Genomic DNA, 27,041 nt, shown 5'->3' on the forward strand with positions numbered 1-27,041 from the left:
ATGATGCCCTGTGCTAGAATATTTTAGTTCATGAATGAGATTGGAAAAATCCTTAAACACATATACTTAGAGAGTATTTAAAACAAAATCTTTCTCAGACTTTGAGAATCGAAGAAAAGAAACAAAATGACTTTTTAGTCAGATTAAAGACCTACAGGTCTACAGAACTATACCTATATGTTTTTTCCTGAGTTGATTTAACCTCACGTGAAAAACAGTTGTCTTGGAAATGGATGTATATGAACTTTAGAAACCAAACTTCCAAATGGAATTTGTTCCAGTTATGCTACAGACTGGAGAAAATGCCACACTTACTCAAAGAGTTATTTGTTTCTTAGAAGTTTAAGTGTTCTGACCAGTGAAAAGTTAACAACAAATGAAAAAAAAGCTGAGGACAGCATGATTTAAAGAATGCCAATTTGTGACCCAGGGGATAGCTATTTGCATACTAATTATACTGTTCCTGCTGTCACATTCCCTTCAGCTGGAAGATCAGTCAGAAAGAGAAATTTGGCATCATCTGTGACAGTCAGACAGTGGGACGAAAAATGCCGGTGAAGTGAGTTGCTGTTTCAAGTTCTTTTTATCTCTGAAGATGTACAAATGAAAACACTTGAGTCTCCATGAGTCTTGATGTTGCCTTTCTTTCATTTATGATAAATATGTTAATTGCTGTCTTCCCTCCTGATTTGTACTTTTTCTCCTTTCTCAACTGATTTTTCCTTCTTTTCTAAAATCTGTCCATAATGCATGTGTTTACAGTTAATTCTTTATATTTACCAAGCTAAGGCAAGGTTACAAAGTGGAGAAAACCCACTCTCTTAATGTGAGGCTCTCCCAAATTATTAGATGCTCAGGTTACAGACCTAAGTTATACATGATCCTAGCAAAAATTATTCCCTGTGGCAACATGGACTGAGAAACTTGAACACAGATACTATCTGTTGATAAGGCAGCAGCTGTCATTTCCTGAAGCACTGGGCTCCTTGTGTGAATCTCCTGCTTGCTAATTGAGTGTGGAGAGTTCAGTTGCTGGAGCCCACATCTTTTTAATGGAATACAACAGGTTCGAGCGGGCACCATTAGCAAGATAACTGGTAGCTTTCACACAGTTCCCATCTGGCCTGACTCTACTTTGGACACATAATATGAGGACTGCTGGCCTCGATGGCACTCACATAAGGAAGGAAATCAGCCCAAACCCCATGAAATGCTAAGTGTGATTCTGGTTCCAGATACACAAGTGAAATTTTCATGGCAAGTCATACACTCACAAGTCACCCTGACCATGCATCACAATTTTACAGGAAATATATGCACACACACAAAGGAGAAGAGCTGGACAAAAGCTTTGTAAAGATGCGACTAAAACACAAATAAAAGAGGAAAAAAAGAAAAGCAAAAGAGACAGAAAGGAAAGAGGGAGGGAGGGAAATGTACAATGTCCATTTATTTACAGTACCGCATGTCAAGTAAGTTCAGCCCAGTCATTATGTTCTAAAGCCAGCCATGCTCTTTATCCCCCAATTTTAATTCAACAGATTTTTCTTAACATTCATAAAGTTACATTTCTAAAAATTTAAAACCTATGTATCAGTCACATCTAAAATAAGAAAGGTCCTATTTTGGTTTGAAAGCACACAAAACTGAATAATCACTGTCTTCTGAAAAACTTTCTATTGAGTAGAGATTAAAATTTAACTGCTTTGTAGAGGAAATATTTGCTGTGACAGGTAATAAATCCTATTACAGGAAAAGCACTCTAAAATTTATTTGACACATTATATATGTTCCAAAATGTGAACAAAGTATATAAGCATATGTATATTGACTCACCCATGCCAAGAAGAATTGTGAAGAGTTTGTGTATTTGAAACTCAAAATACACCTGTGTTTGAACCCTAACTGCCCATTAATATATGTGTGATATTACACCAGTTATTAACATCCCTTCTTCTTACTCATCGGTAACATGGGATTAAAACAGACTGTCATTTTCAAGATTAAATAAGGTAAAGTATGTGACATGTTTAGCACAATATGATATAGACTGTAAGCATCTGGTACATTGTTATGCATTTTGGTGCTATTATAAAAATTGTCTTTCAGTTTATTCACATATAGCAATAAATTACTCTTCCAAAGAATTACATATAATCAACCCCCGATTTTTTATTTGGACAGCAAATTTACATTGTTTCTTAAAATAATGAATCTGAAAAGCATTGCCTTACAACCAACCCTTCCATTCTATCAGGCTTGAAACTGAACCTTTAAGTCAAATTTGAAATCTGTTAGAAAATAGTGAGCTGAGGGCATTCCAGGCACAATCACACACAGCAGCAGGTATTTACTCAGAGGGCTGAAGGACAACTTTTTTCCTTTGTAACATCCTAGTATCTCCAATTCTATTATCACTAATATTCTATACCTATGGAATACCTATAATATTTTAGTATTATCTCTCCAATTCAAAACATAAGAAATTTTCTTTATTCTCGGTTCTGCACCAGCTCCAAGACTCTGCTCTCTTTTTTCTGTTTTTACTGTTTCCCTACCTTTATGATGATAATAAGAATAGCTGCCACTCATTTGAATAATTCCATTCTAAAAAGACTCTTTTGCATTCCAACCAGCACTTTGCTGACTATTCTTTTTGCTTTTGGCTTAAGAAAACTGGCTCTCCTTAAAGGATATGGTTTGCGTTGATGCCTTCAAAATGCATGTTGTCCATTTCCTATAGTTTCAGTCACTTGGGGTTGACAGAGAGGTCCCTGGTTTGCTGCTGCCCAGTGACGCAAAAGCATCTCCTCTTTCCTCACCCAAAACACACTTTGACGCTAATAAAATTCAGCTACACCTTCACTAACCTTCTCACCACTGTCATCTACTAGCATCTTAAAAGTCACTGCACTTCTTCCACTGAAGGCTTTAATGCCTGCCACTGTTTGGGGTTTGGCCATTCAATCATTTTTTGTTTATACATCCAAAAAATATTTCTCGAACCAGACACAGCGCTCTCCCTGCTGGACAATAATATTTTTTTTCCTGTCATCATACAACTTACAAACAAATGGGGGAGTACATATTCATCCCTGAATGATTCTGCCTAGAGTCTACTTCTCAGGGTTTTCTTTGATGGCTGTACCTTATTCAAAATGAATGTACTCTGCAGCCAGACTGGAGATCAAAACTCTCTGCCCTCTTCATTAACACACACTCCACAGGCACTAAGGAGAAATTTGAGTACCACGCTAACCACCAAATTTCAATCTACAAATACAGACAACATTTTAAACATGTGCATTTTAAGTGATCATATGATAATTTTAACACTAGGGAAGCCTGGCGTGCTGCAGTCCATGGGGTCACAAAGAGCTGGACACGACTGAGAGAAGGAACTGAACTGACAGAATTCCTAAAATTTGATAGAAGAACTAATGCTGGACTCATATGAAATATAACAGGAGCATTTCAGAGTAACAGTTTTCATAGTGCACACAAGCTCTTCTACATAAAATTAGATCTTCTATCGGGTCCCATTCTCCATTTAAGAAAGATGAGAACTGAAACTGCCCATTTGAATGAAAGAACACCATTTCAAAACGGCTTCACAGGAAACCTTGTGTCCCTGAGATTTAGTAGATCAAGAGAGAAAGGAAAATCAGTTGCCTGTCATTGAAGAAAAAGTAAAAGAAATGGGAGATAGAAAATCCAAGTATCGGGAGATAGCAGCAAGTGCTCCCTGTCACCCAGCCTCCCTGTGTGGCCCCTGAGTACAGACATTACCATCTGAAAATATAACTGCAATAGCAGTAGAGAGAAGAGCAATGAAAACTGGGGCAAATCACACAAAGTAATAGAATGTAAAAGCATAGCGGCTGCATCACACTAGCATATTTAAGATTAGTCACCTTGATATGCAAATATAAATTTTATAAGAATGACTGGATGTGAGACTATCAATCTTTTTAATAGAAACCTTCAATTAGATCATTCCTTTCCACAGCTAATAAGTCACTTGCACATCACAGCTACATCATCCAAGATTTTTCTTCTGGGTAGCAGATGTTTTCTATGGATAGGGACTTATTTCATTAGGATCTTTGCTTATTAAGGGGAATAATGCATGATATATTTACATCTCAGAAAGTTTATATCAGAAAACTGGTTTATTATTTCTACATCACATCCCCCAAAGTATACTTTCTTCAGAAGACTAAGTCAATACATTTTTTGACTACTTTGGAAAAGATATTACTCTGTCCTGACAGATACCTAGATTTAAATAAATCAACCCAGATGGAAGCATACCTTTAAAGAGAAATGAAAGCTGTCTCAAAATGGAGTAAAGACTCCTTAAAATACTATAAATAAACATTTTCAAGATCATCCCATGTTAAAAATCTTTAAAACTGTAAAGAAACTTAAGATGCATAATTATGAAGTGGACAATTTTGTATACTGTGAAAACTTAGAAAATAGTTCATTCATCACTATTGCTATCATGATAACTCTTTAGGAACAGACTAGTGTAACCCACATAAATTAACAATTAATATAGTTGAGATTAAATTCACTATTCTCCACAGGGCAATGAACAATCTCTCTTGTACCTTCATTAGAAATCAAGAATTTGCAAGTATGATCAATACTGTTGGTTAGAATAGTAAGTAACTTGCTGGTGTCAAATCACATTCCCCTTTCTTTGCTATTGCTGTCCACTGTGGAAAATATTATACAATCCTTGTTGACCTTTTGTAGTTTAATTAATGATGCAAAGCTCATTTAAATGATATAATTCAACAAATACACATAACTCAAATATTACTATACATTACAGAAGAAAAAGATCACAATGCTATTGTCAAGGGTAGATGTTGTTTCCACAGGTCACCAACTGCAGAAACAATGGCGTGGTCTGAAAATATGGACACACTTTTAACCAATCAAGGTAAGATCCAAATGATAACAGGCCTAAAAATGCAAGGATTAAAACTAAATCAACAAGTTCTGCAAGTTGTAGACATGTTATAAACAATGAGTTTGATCAATATATGAAGTATACGATTCCCCAAAGTCTCACAAACTTACACAGGCCCAAAGTTTAAATGGAATTAGGTTTGGCCTAAATGAAGACAAGATTATAGAAATTACAGACATTAAAAGAACAAGAAAATTCCAAATAGAAAGGAAATGATAAAGTTGTCTTAGTCTCATCATCATTTGATGTATATCAAATACTGGAGTGCATAACTACCCCCTTCTCCAGGGAATCTTTCCAACCCAGGGATCGAACCCAGGTCTCCCACATTGCAGGTGGATTCTTTACCATCTGAGCCACCACAGAAGCCCAAGAATACTGGAGTGGGTAGCCTATCCCTTCTCCAGGGGATCTTCCCAAAGCAGGAGTAGAATCAGGGTCTCCCGCATTATAGGCAGATTGTTTACCGGCTGAGCTACCAGGGAAGCCAGTCTCATTATCATTTGATATATATCATGACTATTATTGTTGCAAATTAAAACATACAAACTACTGAAAAGTTGAAAATTTAAATAAACTGTTTGCTTCTTCAGGCTAAAATAAAGTTTCTTAAGTATTTATTTCAACTGAGTTATTCTTACTTTAGAGAATACAAAAACATATTTGAATATATTTGTATATATGTATGTATATTGTGGATATATAATTGTAATTAAAATGATGGCTTAATAAAGTAAGTTTGGTGACTTATAAATAAAACATCCCAGAATACAAAACAGTCATATACAAAGATATCTAGAATTCTGCTTTAGCTGTACATAAACCTGCTTTACACCATTTCTGTCTCATACAGGATAGAAATGATGCTACAAGAGACATAGAAAATATTTAAATGTAGTGTTTGTTCTAATCAAATGGCATTTCCACTTTAAATTTATAAAGTAAATATCAGAAGATTAGAAATGCTTAAAACATGATAAATCTGAATATGTTCTTCATGGCTGTTTGTTTGTTTTTTTTTTTTTCATAAAAACAATTTGATTTAGATGAAATTACACTACCATTTTATGATTCTTAAATAACTAATTCCTAAAGTATAGATAGAAGATCTTGATGGGCTACAGTCCATGGGGCTGCAGAGTCTGACATGACCAAGCACACATGCACACATACTTTGGGCTTCCCAGGTGACACAGTGGTACGGAATCTGTCTGCCAAGGCAGGAGATGCAAGAGTCTCAGGTTCAATTCCTGGATAGGGAAGATCCCCTGGAGTAAGAAATGACCAATTCTGTGGACAGGAGAGCCTAGCAGGCTACAGTCCATGGGGTTGCAAAGAGTCGGACACAACATACACACACACAAAGCATAGACATAAAATACCCTGTCAGAGCCCTAGAATCCAACTAAGAACATATATTAAAGCTACACGGAATTTCATTTCTGTAAGTTTCAAGCACATGTTTTTTTCCTTAAATACATGACAAGCGGGACAGATCAGGTTTGCTAACACCCTAGGGAAGGTGTCTCTGCAGGTGGGGGATTGGCCGCGGCAGTAGTGCAGACAGAGGCACGAAGGTTATAGATGAATGCAGATGCGTCCCCCTGCAGATCTCCTGGGATTTTGTACCTCATGCCCACAGAAAGTACAAAAGTCATAGATTCATCTGCAAAGCTGTTTGGATTTTGCTTTTCTAAAACCAGAAAAATAGCTCCAATGCTTTTCAATGCTTTAAACAGATGACCTACCATATTACCTACTTGTTTTGTGACTTGATGTTACATCTTGCACATACTGAGCAGAGATATTAGTGTGGCTTCTGCCACCTGCTCCTGACATATTCCACTCCTCAGCCCCCGTCATACCTACCCATAAGTATTCCCTCATACAGAGGGACCCTCGATAATATATGATTGTGACTGTGGTGGTACATTATTCTAAAGTCACTTGACAACCTATGAACTTTCAAATTGTATGTATATAGTAGACGAGTGATTCAACAATAGTCTATCCAAGGAAGAGATAACTAGCCCCAGTGTTGCCTGTTTATTCTGTTCCTATGTGTCCAAACAGAGCAACAGGAGGAGAAAAGAAGGAGTAACTGTTAGTTCAATGTCACTCTTCATGAATATGGCATGAGGGGAGAGAATAATAATATTTTTTTAGATCTCTAACTTCCCATCTCTCTGGGATGTATGTATTTTGCATACATATTGCAAAATACTTTCGTTTGCCTTAATGACACACATGTAAAATAGTGCCAGACGTGCTTCTACAATATTCTTTCAGTATTATTAAAGTATACACTTTATTATATAAAATAATTTTTTTAGTATAAATTCTATTTAGACCTCTCAAATTCATCATTGTTTGCATCAAACTCACAGAAAATTGTAATTGTGTTACTAAGAGGATTTTTGTAACCCAAATTTGTGTCAAGAAGCTTCTTGAATGTATTTTCTAACCAGAAGAAATGTGCAATTGAATTTTTATAGTGCTCACATATTAACAACATTCACACTCTGCAATATTTCTACTGAGAATTTTAATTGGTATCTGATAATCTTTTGCAATGACCTGTTATTTCAACTCTACTTCGAATCATTAAAAAAAAAATTGTTATGTTTAGTTTTAATCCAGGGCTTCTAGATAATCACCTCGTTCCATGAAGACCTTTTCTATTTTCTATACTATCTTTCAATCTCCTTCCAACCTGCAGCAACCAACAAACAACTAACTAAGGCCCCTTTCTATACATGTTTGATGCTTACTTTTTTGCTAGTCAATTTCTCCCTACTTTGCAACCGGAAGAGTCAGCCCTCTAGCACATAGTTGGGGAGGAGCAGCTTTGAGCCAGGCTGAGGGGCCCCCTTGGCAGGTGGAGGAGAAAACCACCAATGTATTGGAAGGCGAATCCTCTGAACACCAGTCTCAGTGATGAGCAGACACTGCCAGAGGAAGGTACCGACTGAAACTAACAAACTGCAAGGACTGCTTAGTTCAGGCAACTGCAGGAATTTGATAATAATCTTTCTAACCTGGTACCTCAGTAGAGGCCCACTCTTAACCATCCTTGGCTGTAAAAGATTTAGAAACATTGCCTTCTCAAAGGAGTTCTTGGTGTGCCAAAAAAGATTCTGGGGCACATTTTAATGAGGAAACTAGAGAAAAGAGTCTAAACAGGTGGTCAGAAACTTAAACATTTATGAACAGGAATAATAAAAGTTTAAATGTGACTGAAAATCAGACAGTGAGAAGAGCTGGAACGTATGGGAATCCTAGCATTTCTGGTTGTTATTCAATTTTTTAAAGTGCTACTATTAGAAAAATAGACTGAATATTTTACGTTGATGACTACTGATCCAAAATCAAGCTTTCTAAAGTTAAAAACTAAAATATATAAATGCTATATTTAGAGGGATGATAAATATTTGCCACTGAATCCTCAAATGCTTTCACTAAACAATGAATACAATTGGTCACGTGACTGCACTGTGTGATGCACGAATGTTTTCCTCATGTATTTTATAGCTGGTCTAGATGCTTTTCGAACATTCCTAAAATCAGAGTTTAGTGAAGAAAATGTTGAGTTCTGGCTTGCCTGTGAAGACTTTAAGAAAACAGAAAGTGCAGAAAAAATTGCTTCCAAAGCCAGGATGATTTATTCTGAATTCATTGAAGCCGATGCCCCCAAAGAGGTGAGTGAAATATTCCACAACAGAGAATATTTATCCACTTATCCACTAACACATCTGCTCCCAGTTGAAAGACACCAGGTCCACCTCAAGGGAAATTAAATTGTCGCCATGTCTTCAAACAGAAGATATCCGTAAATCTGAACAGAAGTTCCTTATGGTGATCCTCTGGCACTGATTCAGTAAATAGTTTCTAGCACTCTCTATGTGCTTCAGTGTTTCTATTTTCTGAGCACAACAAGCAGGCGCTTAAAAAATAGTCTAATGTCCCAAATTAAACAGCTCTACAGAAATCCTATTTAAGCGTGCTTCTAGATTTATTTCCAATTCAGTTTCATTTTTCCTTTTGTAAACACAGGGGTCAATTTGGAATAGAACTCTTGAATACAATTTTTAAAATAAAAGAAGATATGTACGGGAAGGTAAAACCTACTAACCAACAGTACAAATGCGTAATATTTAATATTCTGGAGGCTCACAGTACGGCATATAATAATGCCTTACCTTCTCAAAGAGGGGGTTGCTTGACTTTATTTCCTTGATGGCTGTGGGGGCGCACCCCGCAGGCTTGCAGAGACATCCATGGTTCAGTGAACCGGGGAGCTTGCACGTGTGAAGTAGGGCCCTGGAGCCACACCCCATGGCTTGCGGTGGACGGTGGAGGGAACAGGGCGGCAGACCTTGCCGGGAGATGGGGAGGAATGGGAAGGCTACTAGTTAACCGGGAAATGACTGACATCGGATTGGCTCATGGGTTACCAGGGATACCAGCAGAGGGTCAGGGCCCTCCAAGCGCCTTCTTGGAGCAGAGGTCTTCCCTTATTAAACTATCAAAGGGAGTCATTCTGTCCGAAAGATTAAAGCAATCACTGACTGGGGCTGAGGGGCAAACATACAGATGTTTACTGGCTACGGTCCATCCTGTGAGTGGGCTATAGGGAACCAGGGACTCCTCGAGCAGGGGCTGGACAGGGAGTGAGCAAACAGCCATCCTGCGTGGTCAGATCACCGTGGTGCAAATGAGCCACAGGTGTGCAGGTGGCCTGGTCCTACAACAGTAAAAATGAGCCACAGGTATGTCTCAAGTGGTCAGATTCCACCTGTGCTGCATTAAGATCAGGAAAATAGAAAAGGCCTTACAGGAAAACCTGGAAGGACTTTGAGAAGAGCCCCTCAAAAATGTTTTATGTGTATACCATCTCATTTATAATTGACTTAATTTCCAGAACCAAATGATGATCATCTCTGCTGCATCCCCTTAATGTTTAACTTTAAAGTTTAAACTATTTACATTTTAAAACTGCTGTAATCCCTCACTGACTATAACATCTAAGCAGAGAGTTTTAATGCCTAAGCAGCAGATGGGACTCTACCTTAAGCCACTAGCACCAAACATAAACCACATACGTCATCTGTCCCTCCAGAGTTGAAATACTGATACCCTCCCAAGTGACAGCTACTATATGTTCTAATCCAAAATTAAAATTCATGGTATGAGAAGTTATTGTACTACTGAGGACAGAGGACAGCAAAGATGAAATGCAAACATTTTTTTTAAATCTAGGGCATAAAGTTGCTGTATCAATAGTTCAAGTTTTAGATGGACACTAATTACCGAAGCATATATTGGTATAGTAAAATTTTGCTGACATATGAACCACTGAAGCTTTGCCTGGAATTCAAAGGGGGAAAGAAAAAGTAACTTACCTCCTGTGGAGCTATTTCAACATTCATTTCCCAGTCACTATCTAAGAATCAATAAATGAGTCCAGAAAAATTTAAATGTAGTGTATAAGATTTGTCAAGTTGATTAATGTGTCATTCCCTAAAAGGCTTTGAAATCAACTCTAAAGGTAATCTATTTATTGTGATATTGGTTTGAAAGCCAGATTTATTTTTCTTCATGAATCTGTCTGCTTAATGATTATTTTAAGTTTTTCAAATATTATATATGAAAAATCTTACATTAATACTAAAGAAATGTAATCTTTTAATTACAGCTGAACTCAAAGTTATAATATATAATAAATTATCAGTTTGGATAAAATAGTTTTATTTTCCTAATCTTTCCTGCCAAAATAAGTTAATATGGTAATAATTTTTAAAAATTGTACAGTTACTGTTTTAGGATACAAAACTCTCATACTTATTTTATAATTTGTCCATCTAGTTAATTTTATAGCTGCTTTACAAATCATGGATTATATTGTCTCAAAGTATCTAAAAATATTATTAATGGATATGACAAAATTCTCATTGAAGATGAAGTGTATATATACAATTGAAACAGCCATCATCTTTCCTATTATTTGCCATTAATTATTTAAAATTCAAATTAACTAAAGGGCATATGTCTCTTACGTACATGGGCTATAGCCCATCAGTTATATATTATATAATACAAGTGTTAGTATGAGTCATTAAATGGAATTTTTTTGAGAGTCTGTTCCCACAATGAAGTCACACAGTAGAAGGGGAGATTGACATGTGATAAAACCAGTCAAATACACAATAGGCAACTAATAAGTTGAATCATTTAAAGCTTGTTATTAACAGTGTTCAGAAGAGCAATGAAGTCTATCCAGAGATTTACAGGATGGATTTGTAGGGTGGTTCACAAATGAAAACTATGTCAAGAGAGCAAATGAAGAAAGTATTTCAGATTGAGGGCACAGTGTACAGTGTAGATGTATAGAATTCCCTAGAGTTTTCCAGAAATCACAAGCATTTTGATATCACTAATGAGAAGCAGTGGGATAAGGCTGGACAGGCAGTGATAAAGATAAAGAGAGGGTGGGAAGTAACCTAGATTTATCTAGTAGGCAGACTTCACAAGACAACGTGATATATCTGATAAGGAGGTTGGAAAGTACCATTTTCATAAGTAGAAAATTAACGCAAGAATGAGATTCATATGAAAGCATTCTTCATTTTTCAATATTCAATTACAGTTGTAAAACTGTCTAGCATAAAGAAATCAAAATTATAACCAATTTCCTTGGTAGAAAACCCTAAAATAGAGAACAATGACAAGGTCACATCATCCAGATGTCTATTAAATCCCATTTACTTTATTTTCAACTTTTCATGTCTTTATTTCTTCATCTGTAAAATTGCTAGCATGACAATAATTTTTAATTGACGCAATTAGACAATTTACCATCAGACTATTTACTAACAATCCCTGTCTATAAATGGATGTTACTAATGGTTCTTTGCTTCCTTTTCTAATAGGCAAAACTGCACAGAAAAACTGAACTTTCAGGTCTCTATGAGAGATTATAATTGCAGGAAACTTTATGCCCTCTCCCTTAGAGTTATACCATCTCTCTGGTTTCTACACTAATTGTGTGATGTAGTAGAAAATCTAAAGGTTAGAGATACAGACTCAAATCCTGTAATCTTGTGTTGACCTATTTTATCCCTCTGAGCCTCAGTTTCCTCATCTAAAAATGTAGCTGTGAAAAAGGACACGGCAACCATACAGGATAGATGAAAATGGTGAATGAGATCGCATTTCTAGGGTTTGCCTCAGGCAGAACAGTCTTTAAGAAGTTTTAATTCCTGTTTTTCTTTACACAAGTCACTATAAGTGCTACTGACTCTACCCCAAAACATTCATTAACTAACTTCTAAGACCATCTGAGGACAAGCCACTTTGAATGATTTGATAAATGTATACATGAAAGTGAAATCGTTAGTCACTCAGTCATATCTGACTCTTTGCAACCCCAGGAACTATAGCCTGCCAGGCTTCTCTGTCCATGGAATTCTCCAGGCAAGAATACTGGAGTGGGTAGCCATTCCCTTCTCCAGGGGATCTTCCTGACTCAGGGATTGAACCTGGGTCTCCTACACTAAAGGCAGATTCTTTATTGTCTGAGCCATCAAGGAAGCCCCTAAATGTATATATGTATGAACACAAATTAGAAAAACACATTAGCAAATCACACGTTTCAGGTAGAAATATCTACTAATTGAATGGATTATACCTAGATATTTTCAGAAGATATTGCAAGGGGAAATAAAAGTGTGAGTCAGATATTTCTGACTAAGTAGTCTAAAAATGAGAAAATTATTAGATAAGCAATATATATTTTAAAGTGTCCTTACCACACACAGTAAGAACTGGAATGTGGCAAAGAAAAAAAATTCTTAACCTTGTATTTATTCTTCCTTCAATTTGGACCATTAATTTCATAATATTTAAAAAATTTCAAACAATATTATTTGGCTTCAGAAGAATGTAAGTCTTAAAATTAAAATAGTATCAGCCATCAGGGAAACCCAAGATACTGACATATTTTAAACATTTATGTTTTATATCTGTCATTTATGAATTATGTTTATATCATCTCTTATATTAACAAGAAAATTAGTCAGGAGGGAAAATATGTGGTTAAAGAGAAAACTGTTTATGTTGACTGTCATTCTGTGAGATTAGAAAATGTTCCAAATCATACCACATGGTAATGTTTAAAAATTATATAAATTCAAATTCAAATTATGACCAATCCAGGAGCAAATACATTGGCAGTATTTTAAGTAAAAAAAAAAAAAAGTACAAAAAATTTAATTCTTTAATGTATTTATTAGCTGTGAAGACATCATAACCCATAAAACAGAAGAAACTATCATCATAAAGGAAAAGACATCTTAATGCATTACAGAGGACACTTTTAAAATATCTGTGTCTGGATGTTTTGCTTTTAAGTTTTATTGTAGCACAGTGATATTTGGTGACTCTTACTTCATATCAATAAATGCTTATTCTGTGCCTACGATTAACCACCGTAAGATAAATTCCTTCCATGGAAGGGAAGTTGGGTCTAAGCAAGAGAACAGGTAATAAACACAGAAGTACAATGCAACGTGTTGTGTAAATGAGGTAACTTGATAAGGAAATGCAAGACAATAGAGTAGATTGAAACTATGGTTTGGCTCAAAAGAAACAGTCTAGTTGAGTTAAAAAATGAGATTTCTAGAACCAGGAAAAAACAGCAAAGCAACAAATGATTAAGTGGAAAAAAAATTTTTTTTTTTTTTTGGAAAAATTTTTAAAACAGATGAAATTGTTTCCATTGTATCTTTTTTTAGCATTTTTATTTTTCTTTCCTGTTTCTTTTGGTGTGGGGCACATAAAGCAGCATGCAGGATCTTAGTTCCCCGACCAGGTATCAAATCTGGGCCCCCTGCTCTGGGTGTGTAGAGACTTAACCACTGGACCACCAGGGAAGTCTTTGCTGTTCAGTGCTCAGTCGTGTCCCAATTTTTGCAACCCAATGGACTGCAGCATGTCAGGCTTCCCTGTCCTTCATTATCTCCTGGAGTTTGCTAAAACTCATGTCCATTGAGTCAGTGATGCCATCCAACCATCTCATTCTCTGTCATCCCCTTCTCCTCCTGCCTTCAATCTTTCCCACCATCAGGGACTTTTCCAATGAGTCAGCTCTTTGCAATTGGTGGCCAAAGGATTGGAACTTCAGCTTCAGCATCAGAACTTCCAATGAATATTCAGGGTTGATTTCTTTCAGGATTGACTGGTCCAATCTCCTTGCTGTCTAAGGGACTCTCAAGAGTTTTCTCTAACACCACAATTCGAAAGCATCAATTCTTTGGTGCTCAGTCTTCTTTATGATCCAACTCTTACATCTGTACATGACTACTGGAAAAACCATAGCTTTGACTAGATGGGCCTTTGTCAGCAAATTGATGTCTCTGCTTTTTAATATGCTGTCTAGGTTTATTATAGCTTTTCTTCCAGGGAGCATCTTTTAATGTTATGGCTGCAGTCACCATCTGCAGTGATTTTGGAGCCCAAGAAAATAAAGTCTGTCATTGTTTCCAGTTTCTCCCCATCTATTTGCCATGAAGTGATGGGATCGGATGCCGTGATCTTCATTTTTGGAATGTTGAGTTTAAGCCAGCTTTTTCACTCTCCTCTTTCACTCTCATCAAGAGGCTCTTCAGTTCCTCTTCACTTTCTGCCGTGAGGGTGGTTTCATCTGCATATCTGAGGTTACTGATATTTCTCCCAGCAATCTTGATTCCAGTTTGTGCTTCATCCAGCCTGGCATTTCGCATGATGTACTCTGCACATAAGTTAAATAAGCAGGGTGACAGTAAAAAGCCTTGATGTACTCCTTTCCCAATTTTGAACCAGTCCATTGTTCCATGTCTGGTTCTAAAGGGACATTGTTGTAAAGGTTCTAAATGGTCAGGGAAGTCCTTGTATTATATCTAAACGATGATAATGATTGAATAGTACTGAGGCAGGATACTGAGATAAGGCCTTTATTTTTTATTTTATTTCTTCATTTATTTTTGGCTCTGCTGGGTCTTCACTTCTGCAGAGACTTCTCGAGTTTTGGCGTGATGGGGACTACTCTCTAGCTGTGGTGTGTGGGCTTCTCCCTGCGGTGGCTTCTCTTGCTACAGAGCACAGGCTCAAGGACAGGTGGGTTTCAGTACCTGTGGTGCAGGGGCTTAGTTTCTCTGAGGCATGAAGGATCTTCCCAGATTATGGATCGAACCTGTCTCCTGCATTGGCAGGAGGATTATTTACGTCCGAACCACGAGGGAAGCCATGCCTCTATTTTAAATAAGGTTAATTTTGAGAATTCCTTGGCGGTCTTCCAGTGGTTAGGACTCTGCACTCTCACTGCCGAGGGCTTGGGGTTGGAGCTCTGATCAGGGAACTAAAATCCCACAAGCCACATGGTACACCCCTCCCCTCCCACACAAAAGTAAGGTTAGTTTTATAATCCTGAGGGAAAAGATAGACCTCTGAATTCTTGGCAGAGAGAACCCCATGGCACTATAGGCATTTCTTGATATTCTCAAAATGCCAGTTTTGTATCCTCCATTTTATATTCCTATTTTCTCAAAATGGTAAAGAATCTGCCTGCAATGTGGGAAACCTCGGTTCAATCCCTGGGTTGGAAAGATCCCCTGGAGAAGGGACAGGCAAGCCACTCCAGTATTCTTGCCCAGAGAATCCCATGGACCGAGGAGCCTGGTGAGTTACAGTCTGTGGGGTTGCAAGGAGCTGGGCATGACTGAGCAACTAACACTTTCCTCTTTGCGTTTTTAAGTGTTACTTCCCCAATGAGCTGATGTTATTTTGAGTCTTGGTCCTGACCCACAAGTTGCTGCTTGTCAACAGCACCCCCGAACTATAAAATCACCACCAGATAAAATGTTTGCTTATTTATTAATTTACTAAGTTTTTGTACACTTATCAATAGTTAGCGGGCTGTTACGTACCAAGCACCATGCTGATGCAAGCTATGAAAAAAGAGTCTCTGAATAAAATAAAGCTAACCATCTTGGTGGGAAGACTCTAGTTTAAAAAAAAAATTAGAATAAACATTCATGGATGTTGTGATAGGGAAATACAGGTAATATGGTCACTGTAACTGGAAAAATCCAAGTCTAAGGGATCAGGAAATGTATCTCAAAGGAAGTAATTAGTGAGCTTTGATCAGAGATGTGAGTATAGAAGGAAATAAGACAAAATGGAAGGACGGAAGGATGATAGGAGAGGAAACGGAAGAAGAGTCTAGCAGGGCACCAGCTGGTGTCTAAAAGGCTGGCCCAGTAGAGGAAGAAGCCTAGTTCTGGGTGCCTCAGAGAGTATGTGGAGCCAAGAGCATCTTCTGAATCCTAGTGATTTCCGCATCTCTATTTATTTCCTCTTCAACTCAAGGGATCTCTTAAAAAGGAAGAGATAGAGAGAGACAGAGAAAGAAGAGGATGGGGAGGGGGAGGACGAAAGGAAGAAAAGCAGAGATAAAGAAACCCTAAGCTGCACACTTGCCCAGGGCTTTTATGTGGACTATCTGACTTGATCACCATGCTCTCTCTTAGGCACTACAATCATCCACCTTGTAAAGGTGAAAAATGAACTGAGGCTTAGAGAGGAAAATGATGAGTCCTGCAGTCATTACGATACACAGATCCTGAGGAGGGAGGTCTTCTGCCCCTGCTTTTACATTTTAATTTCCTTCCTCTAGATCTACTACATATTTTCAATGTTCACAACACAGCCTGGGAACCTTGGTGTTTACACTAAAGGTGAAAGCAGAAAACTATCTCGTCACATAGAGTCTATCTTCCTTTCTGTCAGAAGCTGTGTTTCTTTTCTCATATTCTCTCTATTTTGTATAACTTCTTAAACTGTAAAGCAATAAAAGTGGCAGGAGTATCTCATTTAGTAGCCTGCAGTATCATTTTGGCCCTCTGAAAAAATGACTGCTGCCTTTCAACTCTAAAACAAAATGCTCTTTGAATTTGCACACATCCCTGTGCCACTTAATCTTGGATCACCATGTCGGGGTTCGTCAAGGAAACCTGCCCATCCTATTCTCTGTTGCCTGCTCCAGATAGCACTTGCTCCTTCCATCTATTTTTAGCAATCCGTATCCTTCAAGCTTTTATACATTGATTGCATATGTTTGATTTTTTTTTTCATTTCTCTTGTCCAATTTAAGGTGTCAGTGCGTATCCCAACTCATGTCACTTATTTCTGTCTTTAAAAACCAACTGTGACAAAGGATACACTCCTGTGCAGAATGGATTCCCTCTCAATGTTATAAACTTGGCTATTCTCAACTTTCACAGTAACCCTTGAGAATATACCTCAGGATATTCGTGTGCCTTTAATGATGCCAAAAATGAAGTAATACTAGAGGTGTTAGCGGTGATTAAACAGAATTATGTAGCCAAAAACATGATTATAGGCAACTTTAATTTGAATAGTAATTTTTCAGCGTGGCAGTGAATGAGGTTGAGGTGGCTGCCTGCCCCATTTGAGTAAGGCGCTTTCCATATGCATGCACACACTCTTTGCATAATGACCATCTCCTGCTACACCATACATTCTAAATGAGGGGAAGGCAATCTCATTTGAATGTGAGAGCTTGACTGAGAACTTTTCATTCAAATTATGTAAAAATATATAAAGCACAGTTTAGGGTCACAGGAAAGCCAAAAGGTACAGTTTCAAATGCATTCTTCCTGCTACAATAATTTGTTGGAAGCCAAAAGAACTTAAAACTGCTGTCATAGAAAAGAGGACTTGGCTTGCATAACTTGCAGTTATCAAAATCACCTGAGCATTAAAATATCCCTGGCTCATTATAATAAAATCGCTTTTTAAACAACAATGCAAACACCAGTCAGAGGCACTCATTTTAATGCAATGGATTGCTGTCAATGTCAGCTGTGTCAAGGCCTTTTCAAAAATGACAGGATTTAAAAGTCGCTAAACACTTGCGATGACATCTCAGCTGTCATTCTGTGAGAATCACAAGCCTCTGTCTTGTTTTCTGAGATTGGCAGTGCAGCAGTCTCAGAGAGCTAAGATAATCCGTGACCTTTGGAAAAATAAGCAAATTAAATGTATTTCTCAGCATCCTTGAAACTTAAGTGTATCCATAGAAACAAAAATGCAAGTGACTATTCCCATGAGTAAATAATATAGATATAACTCTGTTTATTTCATCAATCGATATGCCATTCAGCTCCTGCTCTGGACCTACTAATCTGAGCTGCTCGGCTGAGTCTAAGCTTCTCCCAAGGCCCAAGCAGCTCAGGAGGGCCTCAGGTCCACACAGTCGGGAGGCCTGCATCTCTATAGGGTTACCTGCTGATAGGGTGCCTGCTTTCAATCTACTCCAAGATCAGTATCTCCTCTGTGCTCACTTTTTGAGATAGCAATTGATACAACAACTTAGCCAAACATCAAACTTGAGATGAGAGCATAATTGGAGGTGTAGTTGGCAGACATGAACCTCAAAGTGATCATGTTAAAGGAATGTATGTATCAGAATATATGCTAGGCTGAATATTTTCACTTTTGTCTTGATACTAAAATTTCAGGGGACTCAAGAAGAGAAGATAGGGCACTGTGGGTAGACTACACTCAAACCTTATTTTTTTTTTTCTTTTTTTTTTTTTTAAATCTTATTTAGACCGACTCCTTGGGACCGTTTAACAACACGTATCACCCTCTCTTAACCGAAATATTAACTTCAGTTGGCATCCTGTACTTAATTTCTTCCTCTCTTACTGACAATTCTTTACCAATTTCTTTTGCATTCCTACCCATAGCCCAGCACACACTATCTTGAGGGGAGGTGGTCGTCATTTATTTTCTGCCTGCATTTACTCCTCGGGGGATCTCTTCCAGTCTCAGCTCTAAAAGGGCATCTCAACCTTCACTACAAATCTGAGTCCTTATTTTCGCCTCAAACTTTTCTTCTGAGTCTCTGTGTCTCAGTGAATGGCAACTCCATTCTTTTTGCTCTGGCTGAATAATTGATACTCATCCTTGGTTCTTCTCTTCAGTGCCATATCCAATCCATTGACACTTTGTCATCTCATTCTTCAGAATATTTCTAAAATCCATTCATTCTTAAAAATGTTGTTCCTTATCCCACTTCATAAATATTCAGTTGCAGGCTTCATCTATTCTACATTCTAAGTATCTCTGAAATCTATACATTTCCCTCCATTCTCTGTGAAATGACCCAGCCTAATCCACCATGACTAACAACCTGAATTTCTGGTATGACCTACTAATTTTTCTCCCCTTTATCCACAACTAGTCATTATATCACATAGCAGCCAGTAACATGTTTTTTCAAGCACATGTGTTTACATTAGTACCTTACTTAAAATTCTTCTTGTTGCTTTCAAGTTAATTAAAAATTATTTAAGAAGACCTGTAAAAGTCTGTGTGATATGGACCTTTATGCCTTTTCAGGCTGTTGCCCTTTTCCACCTGAAAACCTGATGAGCTTTTTCCAGTTTCCCCTCCCAGGTCCATTCCATAATCTTCTATACTCATAATAATACCTTGATGATCAGCTTACAACCTCATTTCTTTCAGAAAGATTTTTTTTTTAAGAAAGTAGCTTCTTCCCTTTGAATTCCTTTCCCAAAATCTGTCTTCTTGATTGACTTTCAACTTAATTGTTTTTATATGGTCAGATCTTAACACAATTCTTAAGTACCCATTCAATGAAATAATTTAAATGAATAAATTATAGAAATTTACTATAAAACAACCACTTTTTCAGATGAGGTCTTTTTTTATTAAAGAAAAACAGGGATAATAATACTATCCATCTTATGGGTATGTGTGTGTGACATACAGTAGCCATATAAAGACTCAGCACAACAGTAGTAATATTTGATGAATATTAACTTATTATTTACAGTTAAAGTAATCTTCTTTAAATATCCTAAAGATTATTTTAGAGATAATGTCATTGCTTAAATTTTTTGAAACAGGAGAAGACAAAATTAACAAGGAAAATAATCCAGGGAGAGAAGACTTGGCACGGAACTTAGGTGATGCATGACTCCTCTGCTTGTATGTTGAGGGACATGTAGAGAAAAAAGAATCAGTGAAAGAAACAGGGAAAGATAGCAGATAAAAGACAAGTTAATTCCATGCCACAAACTACTGAATTCCCTTTGTAGTAACAAATTTTCTTCTGTGATTATCAGACTGAATACTTATCATTAACAGAAGCCACTGTGTCCAAATCTATTTAAGCAAGAAATCAAATTTCTTAGGATTTTTAAATCAAAATAATGTATGAGGATAAGGAAATTATAGTGACATTCTTTATGTAATCAAGAAAGGGTTCTTGGAGGATATTCAACTTCAGCTAAATTATAAAGGATTGAGGAAAATCTGTACAGAATAAAGTTGTGGAGGAGAGAGGGATTTTAGACGGTAAAACAGCATAAACAAGAGCTTCAGAGAGAAAATTCACTCCGGGAACAGAAAGTATATGAACTTCTGTTCATCTCTGGATGTCACCAAAGATAAGTAGGAGGTAATTTCAAAACAACATTTGAAGTCCAGGTATGAGGAAGCTCAAATGCAAGGGTAACATGTTTAAATTTTATATTATAGAAACTAATGGTTGTCGACTGAACATTCATACAATGAAAGTGATATTTTGGTGAAGTTGGCATAGTAATGCTGTCCACTGTGTGTACAAGGGGAGGTATCAAGTAAGAGAAAAATTCCATGGTTTAAGAAAGACATTATGTTATACAAGATTAAAATGGAAAGATAGGCATGAGAAAGATAAACTAGATAAAAAAAATAAATAAACTGGAGAGATAGGAGTGGATTTCATAAAGGCAGAGGGAGCCTGAGATCAAATTGTCAACATCCATTGGGTCATAGAAAAAACAAGAGAGTTCCAGAAAAACATCTACTTCTGCTTTATTGAAAATGCCAAAGCCTTTGACTATGTGGATCACAACAAACTGTGGGAAATTCTTAAAGAGATGGGAATACCAGACCACCTTACCTGCCTCTTGAGAAATTTGTACACAGTTCAAGAAGCAATAGTTAGAAATGGACATGGAACAACGGACTGGTTCCAAATTGGAAAGGAGTACGTCAAGGCTGTACATTGTCACCCTGCTTATTTAATTTAGATGCAGAGTACATCATGTGAAATGCTGGGCTCAATGAAGCACAAGCTGGAATCAAGATTGCAGGGAGAAATATCAATAACTTCAGATATGCAGATGACACCACCCTTATGGCAGAAAGCAAAGAACTAAAGAGCCTCTTGGTGAAACTGAAGGAGGAGAGCGAAAAAGTTGGCTTAAAGCTCAACATTCAAAAAACTAAGATCATGGCATCCAGTCCCATCACTTCATGGCAAATAGATGGGGAAACAATGGAAACAGTGACAGACTTTATTTTCTTGGGCTCCAAAAACACTACAGATGGTGACTGAAACCATGAAATTAAAAGATGCTTGCTCCTTGGAAGAAAAGCTATGACCAATCTAGACAGCATATTAAAAAGCAGAGACATTACTTTGCCAGTAAAGGTCTGTCTAGTCAAAACTATGGTTTTTCCAGTAGTCATGTATGGATGTAAGAGTTGGACTATAAAGAAAGCTGAGCACCAAAGAATTGATGCTTTTGAACTGTGGTGTTGGAGAAGACTCTTGAGAGTCCCTTGGACAGCAAGGAGATCCAACCAGTCAATCCTAAAGGAAGTCAGTCCTGAGTATTGGAAGTCCAATGAGTATTGGAAGAGCTGATGCTAAAGCTGAAGCTCCAATATTTTGGCCACCTGATGCAAAGAACTGACTCATTGAAAAAGATCCTAATGCTGAGAAAGATTGAAGGCAGGAGGAGAAGGGGACGACAGAGGATGAGATGGTTGGATGGCATCACTGACTCAATGGACTAGAGTTTGAGCGAGCTCTGGGAGTTGGTGAAGGACAGGGAAGCCTGGGGTGCTGCAGTCCATGAGGTCACAAAGAGCTGGACATGACTAACGACTGAACTGAAGGAGTGAGAAATAAAAGGAGCATTGTGAAATTACAAAAGAAAAAGTGAGTAAGGAAAGTTATATATATATAGATAGAGAGAGAGATCAGAGGGAAAAAAGAGTTGTCAGAGATGATTCTTAAGTTTCCAGCTTGAACAACTTGGAGAAAAATAATGACATTTATAAAAACATGTGGGTGTGCTATTTTGTCACTGACATTAAAATGAATTGCCAAGACACATCTTCCTAAGACTACTGATTATCTCCTGGGAACAGTGTCTCTGCCCATCACTTAGATATCTATAGCTGATGTTGGCAGCTTATTGGTAGGAAAACAGGCAAATCAGAAAAGTGAGAGGGGAAGTCAGAAGTACAAATTTAGTATATTTGAACAAATAATGTTAATTATCAGTAATATATTGAAATGAATAGTTCTGCTTAAAATTTACCATGATTTTTAACAAATGTAGAAGCTGCTTACACAACACACGTGTATTGAATCCTCACACTACGCAAGGCATAGTGAAGGATAGGCAAAATTAAATATAATTTAAAAAACACAAAGTCCCTTCACAGATCAGAAAAGGTAAACCTTACAAAGCAGATGTTATTTGAATATAACTTTAAGGACATAAGAGCTTTCCTGGTAGCTCAGATGATAAGAGTCTTCTTGTAATGCAGGAAACACAGGTTTGATCCTTCAGTTGGGAAGATCCCCTGGAGAAGAGAATGGCTACCCACTCCAGTATTCTTGCCTGGAGAATTCCATGGACAGAGGTTACAGTCCACAGGGTCACAAAGAATTGGACACAACAGAGTGACTTTCACTCTAAGGACATAAAAGACTGTGAAAGACTTAGATGAGAAGTGGGTTTCAGCTAGCCTGAGATGGTGAGGGAAAATATTCACTGGTAACAATGTACATGAACTTGAGCAAACTCTGGGAGATAGTAGAAGACAGAGAAGCCTGGCATACTGCAGTCCAAGGAGTTACAAAGATTCAGATACTACTTAGCAACTGAACAACAAGAGCAACAAAATATAAGAAATTTGAGGGTCAGTGAACACAGGGCACAGAGAGGAGAAAAAGTATCTAGGTTTGGACAATATTGTCTTGGTCATGAATGCCAAGATCAGGGCTTTGGGCATTTAAAATAGGGAGTATGGAGCTACTGCAGATGTTCAGTTCTGAATAAAATAATAAGACAGTACTCTGCACGCACTGTCCCTGCTATCAGTGAAAACTCGCCCAATGAATGAATGCCTAAAGGAGTTACCTTGGTATATTTACCATTAAGGGGGATATAAAGTTAAATAAATTGCAGACGACACCATTGAAGAATTAACAGCACATGTATAATCTCATACCCTAGCAACACAAGATAGGATATGAAAAAGATTTCACTATATGTTGAGCAAGCCCTACGGAATCTTGATAATACCCACTATTCTTTATTCCCACTATGGGAATCAGGAACTATATCAGGTTCATGACATGATATCATGTCATCTCCCTGTTCAAAAACACTTCTGCGTCTTCCCACTGCCTCTAGTAGAAAGATAGGAACCCTTTACCACAGCAGATAAATCCTACAAGACTTGACCTGTGTGCCTCCTCTCCCAATCTCCCTCCCCACGGGAACTTTATCACCCCCCGTGCCCCCACCACGCAGACACAGAGGCTTTTCAGAACATCACCAATTCGTTCCTGCCTTGAGGACTCTGAATTTTTTTTTTTTTTTTGCCAGAAACGTTCTTCCTCAGATTCTTAGAGAACTGGCTCCTTCTCATTCTTTCTAATGTAAATCTAAAATTACACTGTATAGAAAACATATAGTACTTTCTCCAAATATAGAAAGCAACTGGCACATAACAAACTCATAAATATTTGTGTAAACAATGATTATATGGATCATCTCACTTTAATTCTTATAACAACTCAGTCAAGAATGACTGGGCTTAAAGGTGAAAACTACTTTGGTCACCCAGGTCACCAAGGTCATAAGCATTAGAACATAGATTGGAAAACTATCCTATAACCTTACCACTACTCCACATCATCTTTCTGTGTAAAGAAGCAGAAATTGATTGCAGATTTTGAGGCCTTGGAGGACTTTACATAATTTCATCTGGAACTTTGATGCAGGACCTGAGAGGATAATCAAAGAAATAAAAACACAATGTAATCTGAATCCCCAAGTAGCCGAAATCCCTAAGAAAGAAAATATCAGTGAGCAAATAGGGGCCTTTGATGATTCTTTTCAAAATAAAATTTTTTCTTTTGTTCTTTTCATGAGAATAATAATGTTGAAATAATTTGATATTGCTTGTCTCATTTAGCCCTTCAAAGACTTCAAGACATTATTATTATCCTTTTTTACCCCATGGAAATAGAAAGTTGAAGGAAACTGTAAAACTTGCTTTACTCATATGAACAGCAAGTAAGTAGCTAAGAAATTTGATTGAAGGTCTGTCTGCCTATCTTTTAACTTCAATTCAACGAACATAAATTGTCATTTCTAGGTTTTTACCAGACCCCCAATTTCTAGCATTTTGGTCTCCCTCATTTTGCCAAGAGACATAATTCTAATTGACAAATGTTTATCGACTGCCTATTATAGCAGCAGCAGAACCTGCCTTTGGTGAGCTTTGAGTTTTAAGATTCACATCTCTTTGATAATTCATGAATATTTTCAGTTTAAGTGAAAAAACTTGGATGTGAAATTTTCTGCATCTCAGAAAGCATCCTGGAAATGGGTAGAACTGGACAAGAATTTCCATGAGGTTTGGGGCATTTATGTATTTGCAGGTGTGGTGTGTTCCAATATAATAGATCTCTATTAGACCTTGCTGAGAATGCTTACTTGTGGTAGTGCTAAGGGGGCAAGAATATACATACACACATGCAGATGTGTGTACGTTCCTTGGGAGGCATGGTGTTCTGTGAACAGGGGTAGAGTGTTAGTTGGTCCATTTTGGCAAACAAAAAGAAACACAATTTAGGATGAAAAGCAAGATTATGAGAAACAACACCGGGAGCTATGGAGAATGGGAATGTGCTGGTGAAGGCCAGCTTAGTAAATTCTAATTACTGCTCTGCCTATAGAAGAACAATTCAGATATTAAGGCCAAAGTACTAGAAAGAAATAAAAGATGGTAAGCAAAAAGAATGTAAAGTCACAAAAAATCTTATATGCATCTCCTTTGTCATTTTTTATAATCTCAAAATAAGGTTTGACCTCTGTTTTCTGTCAATGCCAACCCTCTCAACCTAGGTAAAGTAATTAAACCAAGCATGTGTTCTGCATCTCAGAAAATGAACGTGTGACCTTTCCGCTGTTTTGTATAAGATTAACTTTATGCTTAAAAAATTTCAAATCATATGTGGATCTCCCATCTGTATAGACCATGCAGTCTTTATTAAACTAGTCTAATGTGATGCAATTTATTTCCACAGATTAACATTGACTTCAGTACCAGGGACCTCATCTCAAAGAATATTGCAGAACCAACTATCAAATGTTTTGATGAAGCTCAGAAGTTAATCTATAGTCTGATGGCCAAGGATTCTTTTCCTCGATTTCTAAAGTCAGAGATTTATAAGAAACTGGTAAATAGCAAAGAGATTGGAAATCATAAAAAATGGCTCCCTTTCTTGTAAAGAAGGTAAATGACAAACTAACAATCAGATTATAATTGCGGGGAAAGAAGTGATAGGATAGATCAGCTCGATCGATAAACTTCAAGGCTAGAATGTTTTAAATATACAAACACAGTGTAAGTTTTTTTAGGATTTAGAAAACAAGCTTTACTTCAATAGAAAAATAATATGTTATACCTGAAGCCTGAATGTTTAAGTCACTGGTTTAGAATGTGTTTCTTTTATCAGGTACTTAAAAAATCTCTTACTGGGAGAGTACAAAGGAAGTTTATGGAGATATAATACACTCTTAAACCATAAGTGGATATTCTCATGACATAAATTCAGGAAACTATATATCTTCATGTTGCTGCATGGGAAACTGTTTAGCATCATACAGATGATTTTAAATACCATTTGCATTATTCAAAACTTCACTTTTGTAAAAAGAGAAATTCTGAACCAAAACACTTCATTTAGTATATCAACTATTTCTTTGCAACCAGCATCTCCTACATAATGATGCAGTGGTTATCTAAACTGCTATGGCCCTCTGATTAATGACAAAGAAAAAATGGCACATATATACATATATGCCATTGATTAAACTGTCAAAACAGATCACTTAGTTTAATTCTGCGGCATCACACAGTCATGTATGGAATGGGCCTTGTGGGTGGGAAGGATTGACTTTCTTAGCTCAATAAAAATATAAAGGAAAGAGGAGGAATAAAGAGGATGGATAAGTGCATATATGATGAGCTGCACGGCAGTACCTATCCCATAAAGTAAAAGATTACTGCAACGTTATCTGCTCAAATAAGTATGGAGTTAAGCATTCACTCCTTCAGCACTGTAACGTGTTTATAGAACTCAAAGAGATTTCAAAATGCATTTCTTTTGAGATATTCCTACATCGCACTCTTTCTACATGTAAATGTCCTCAGTTTTGACCAACTCTGCAATTCATGGACTGTGATCCACCAGGCTCCTCTGTCCATGGGATTTTCCAGGCAAGAGTGCTGGAGTGGATTGCCATTTCCTACTCCACTATGTGTAAATATTCCATGATAATTTTGATTATTTTAATGTCAGTATGAGAAGCTATAAAGATTCAATAGATCTTCCATGTTTCCATTTTATTTTCACAGATTTACTTAACTTTGTTGATAGGTCTATTTTGCAGATTATTTGAACATTAGAAAATGGAGGAAAAATAGTAGGATTTGTTTTATGCTTCCACAGGCTATTCATTTGATAAACAAAATTCTATCTCCTCTTTGCCTTGAAAAATAAACATTTAAACACATGCAAATGGAGTGTTCCCTGGATACTTGCAAATTCTTTAAAGGAAAACATAATGAACACTGATTGTGAATATTCAGTGTTCCTTAAGCGGCA

General features: G+C 37.1%; 1 protein-coding gene and 1 long non-coding RNA gene across 2 annotated transcripts in view; one reads left to right on the forward strand and one right to left on the reverse strand.

Annotated features, from left to right (window-relative positions):
* The first annotated feature begins 548 nt into the window (after nucleotides 1-548).
* Nucleotides 549-25,661, forward strand: RGS21 (regulator of G protein signaling 21). The gene is made up of 4 exons (XM_043485579.1): nucleotides 549-559; nucleotides 4,878-4,954; nucleotides 8,516-8,682; nucleotides 25,458-25,661. The coding sequence occupies exons 1-4, from the start codon at nucleotides 549-551 to the stop codon at nucleotides 25,659-25,661; spliced, it is 459 nt and encodes a 152-aa protein (XP_043341514.1).
* LOC122452154 overlaps nucleotides 24,046-27,041 on the reverse strand; it is a 53,280-nt gene continuing 50,284 nt past the window's right edge. Inside the window, exon 4 of the long non-coding RNA XR_006272606.1 lies at nucleotides 24,046-24,149. This is a non-coding gene — a long non-coding RNA (uncharacterized LOC122452154). The remainder of the gene's footprint in view (nucleotides 24,150-27,041) is intronic.

This window comes from Cervus canadensis, chromosome 13 (genome assembly GCF_019320065.1).
Source record: "Cervus canadensis isolate Bull #8, Minnesota chromosome 13, ASM1932006v1, whole genome shotgun sequence".
In the NCBI taxonomy this organism is placed as follows: Eukaryota; Metazoa; Chordata; class Mammalia; order Artiodactyla; family Cervidae; genus Cervus; species Cervus canadensis.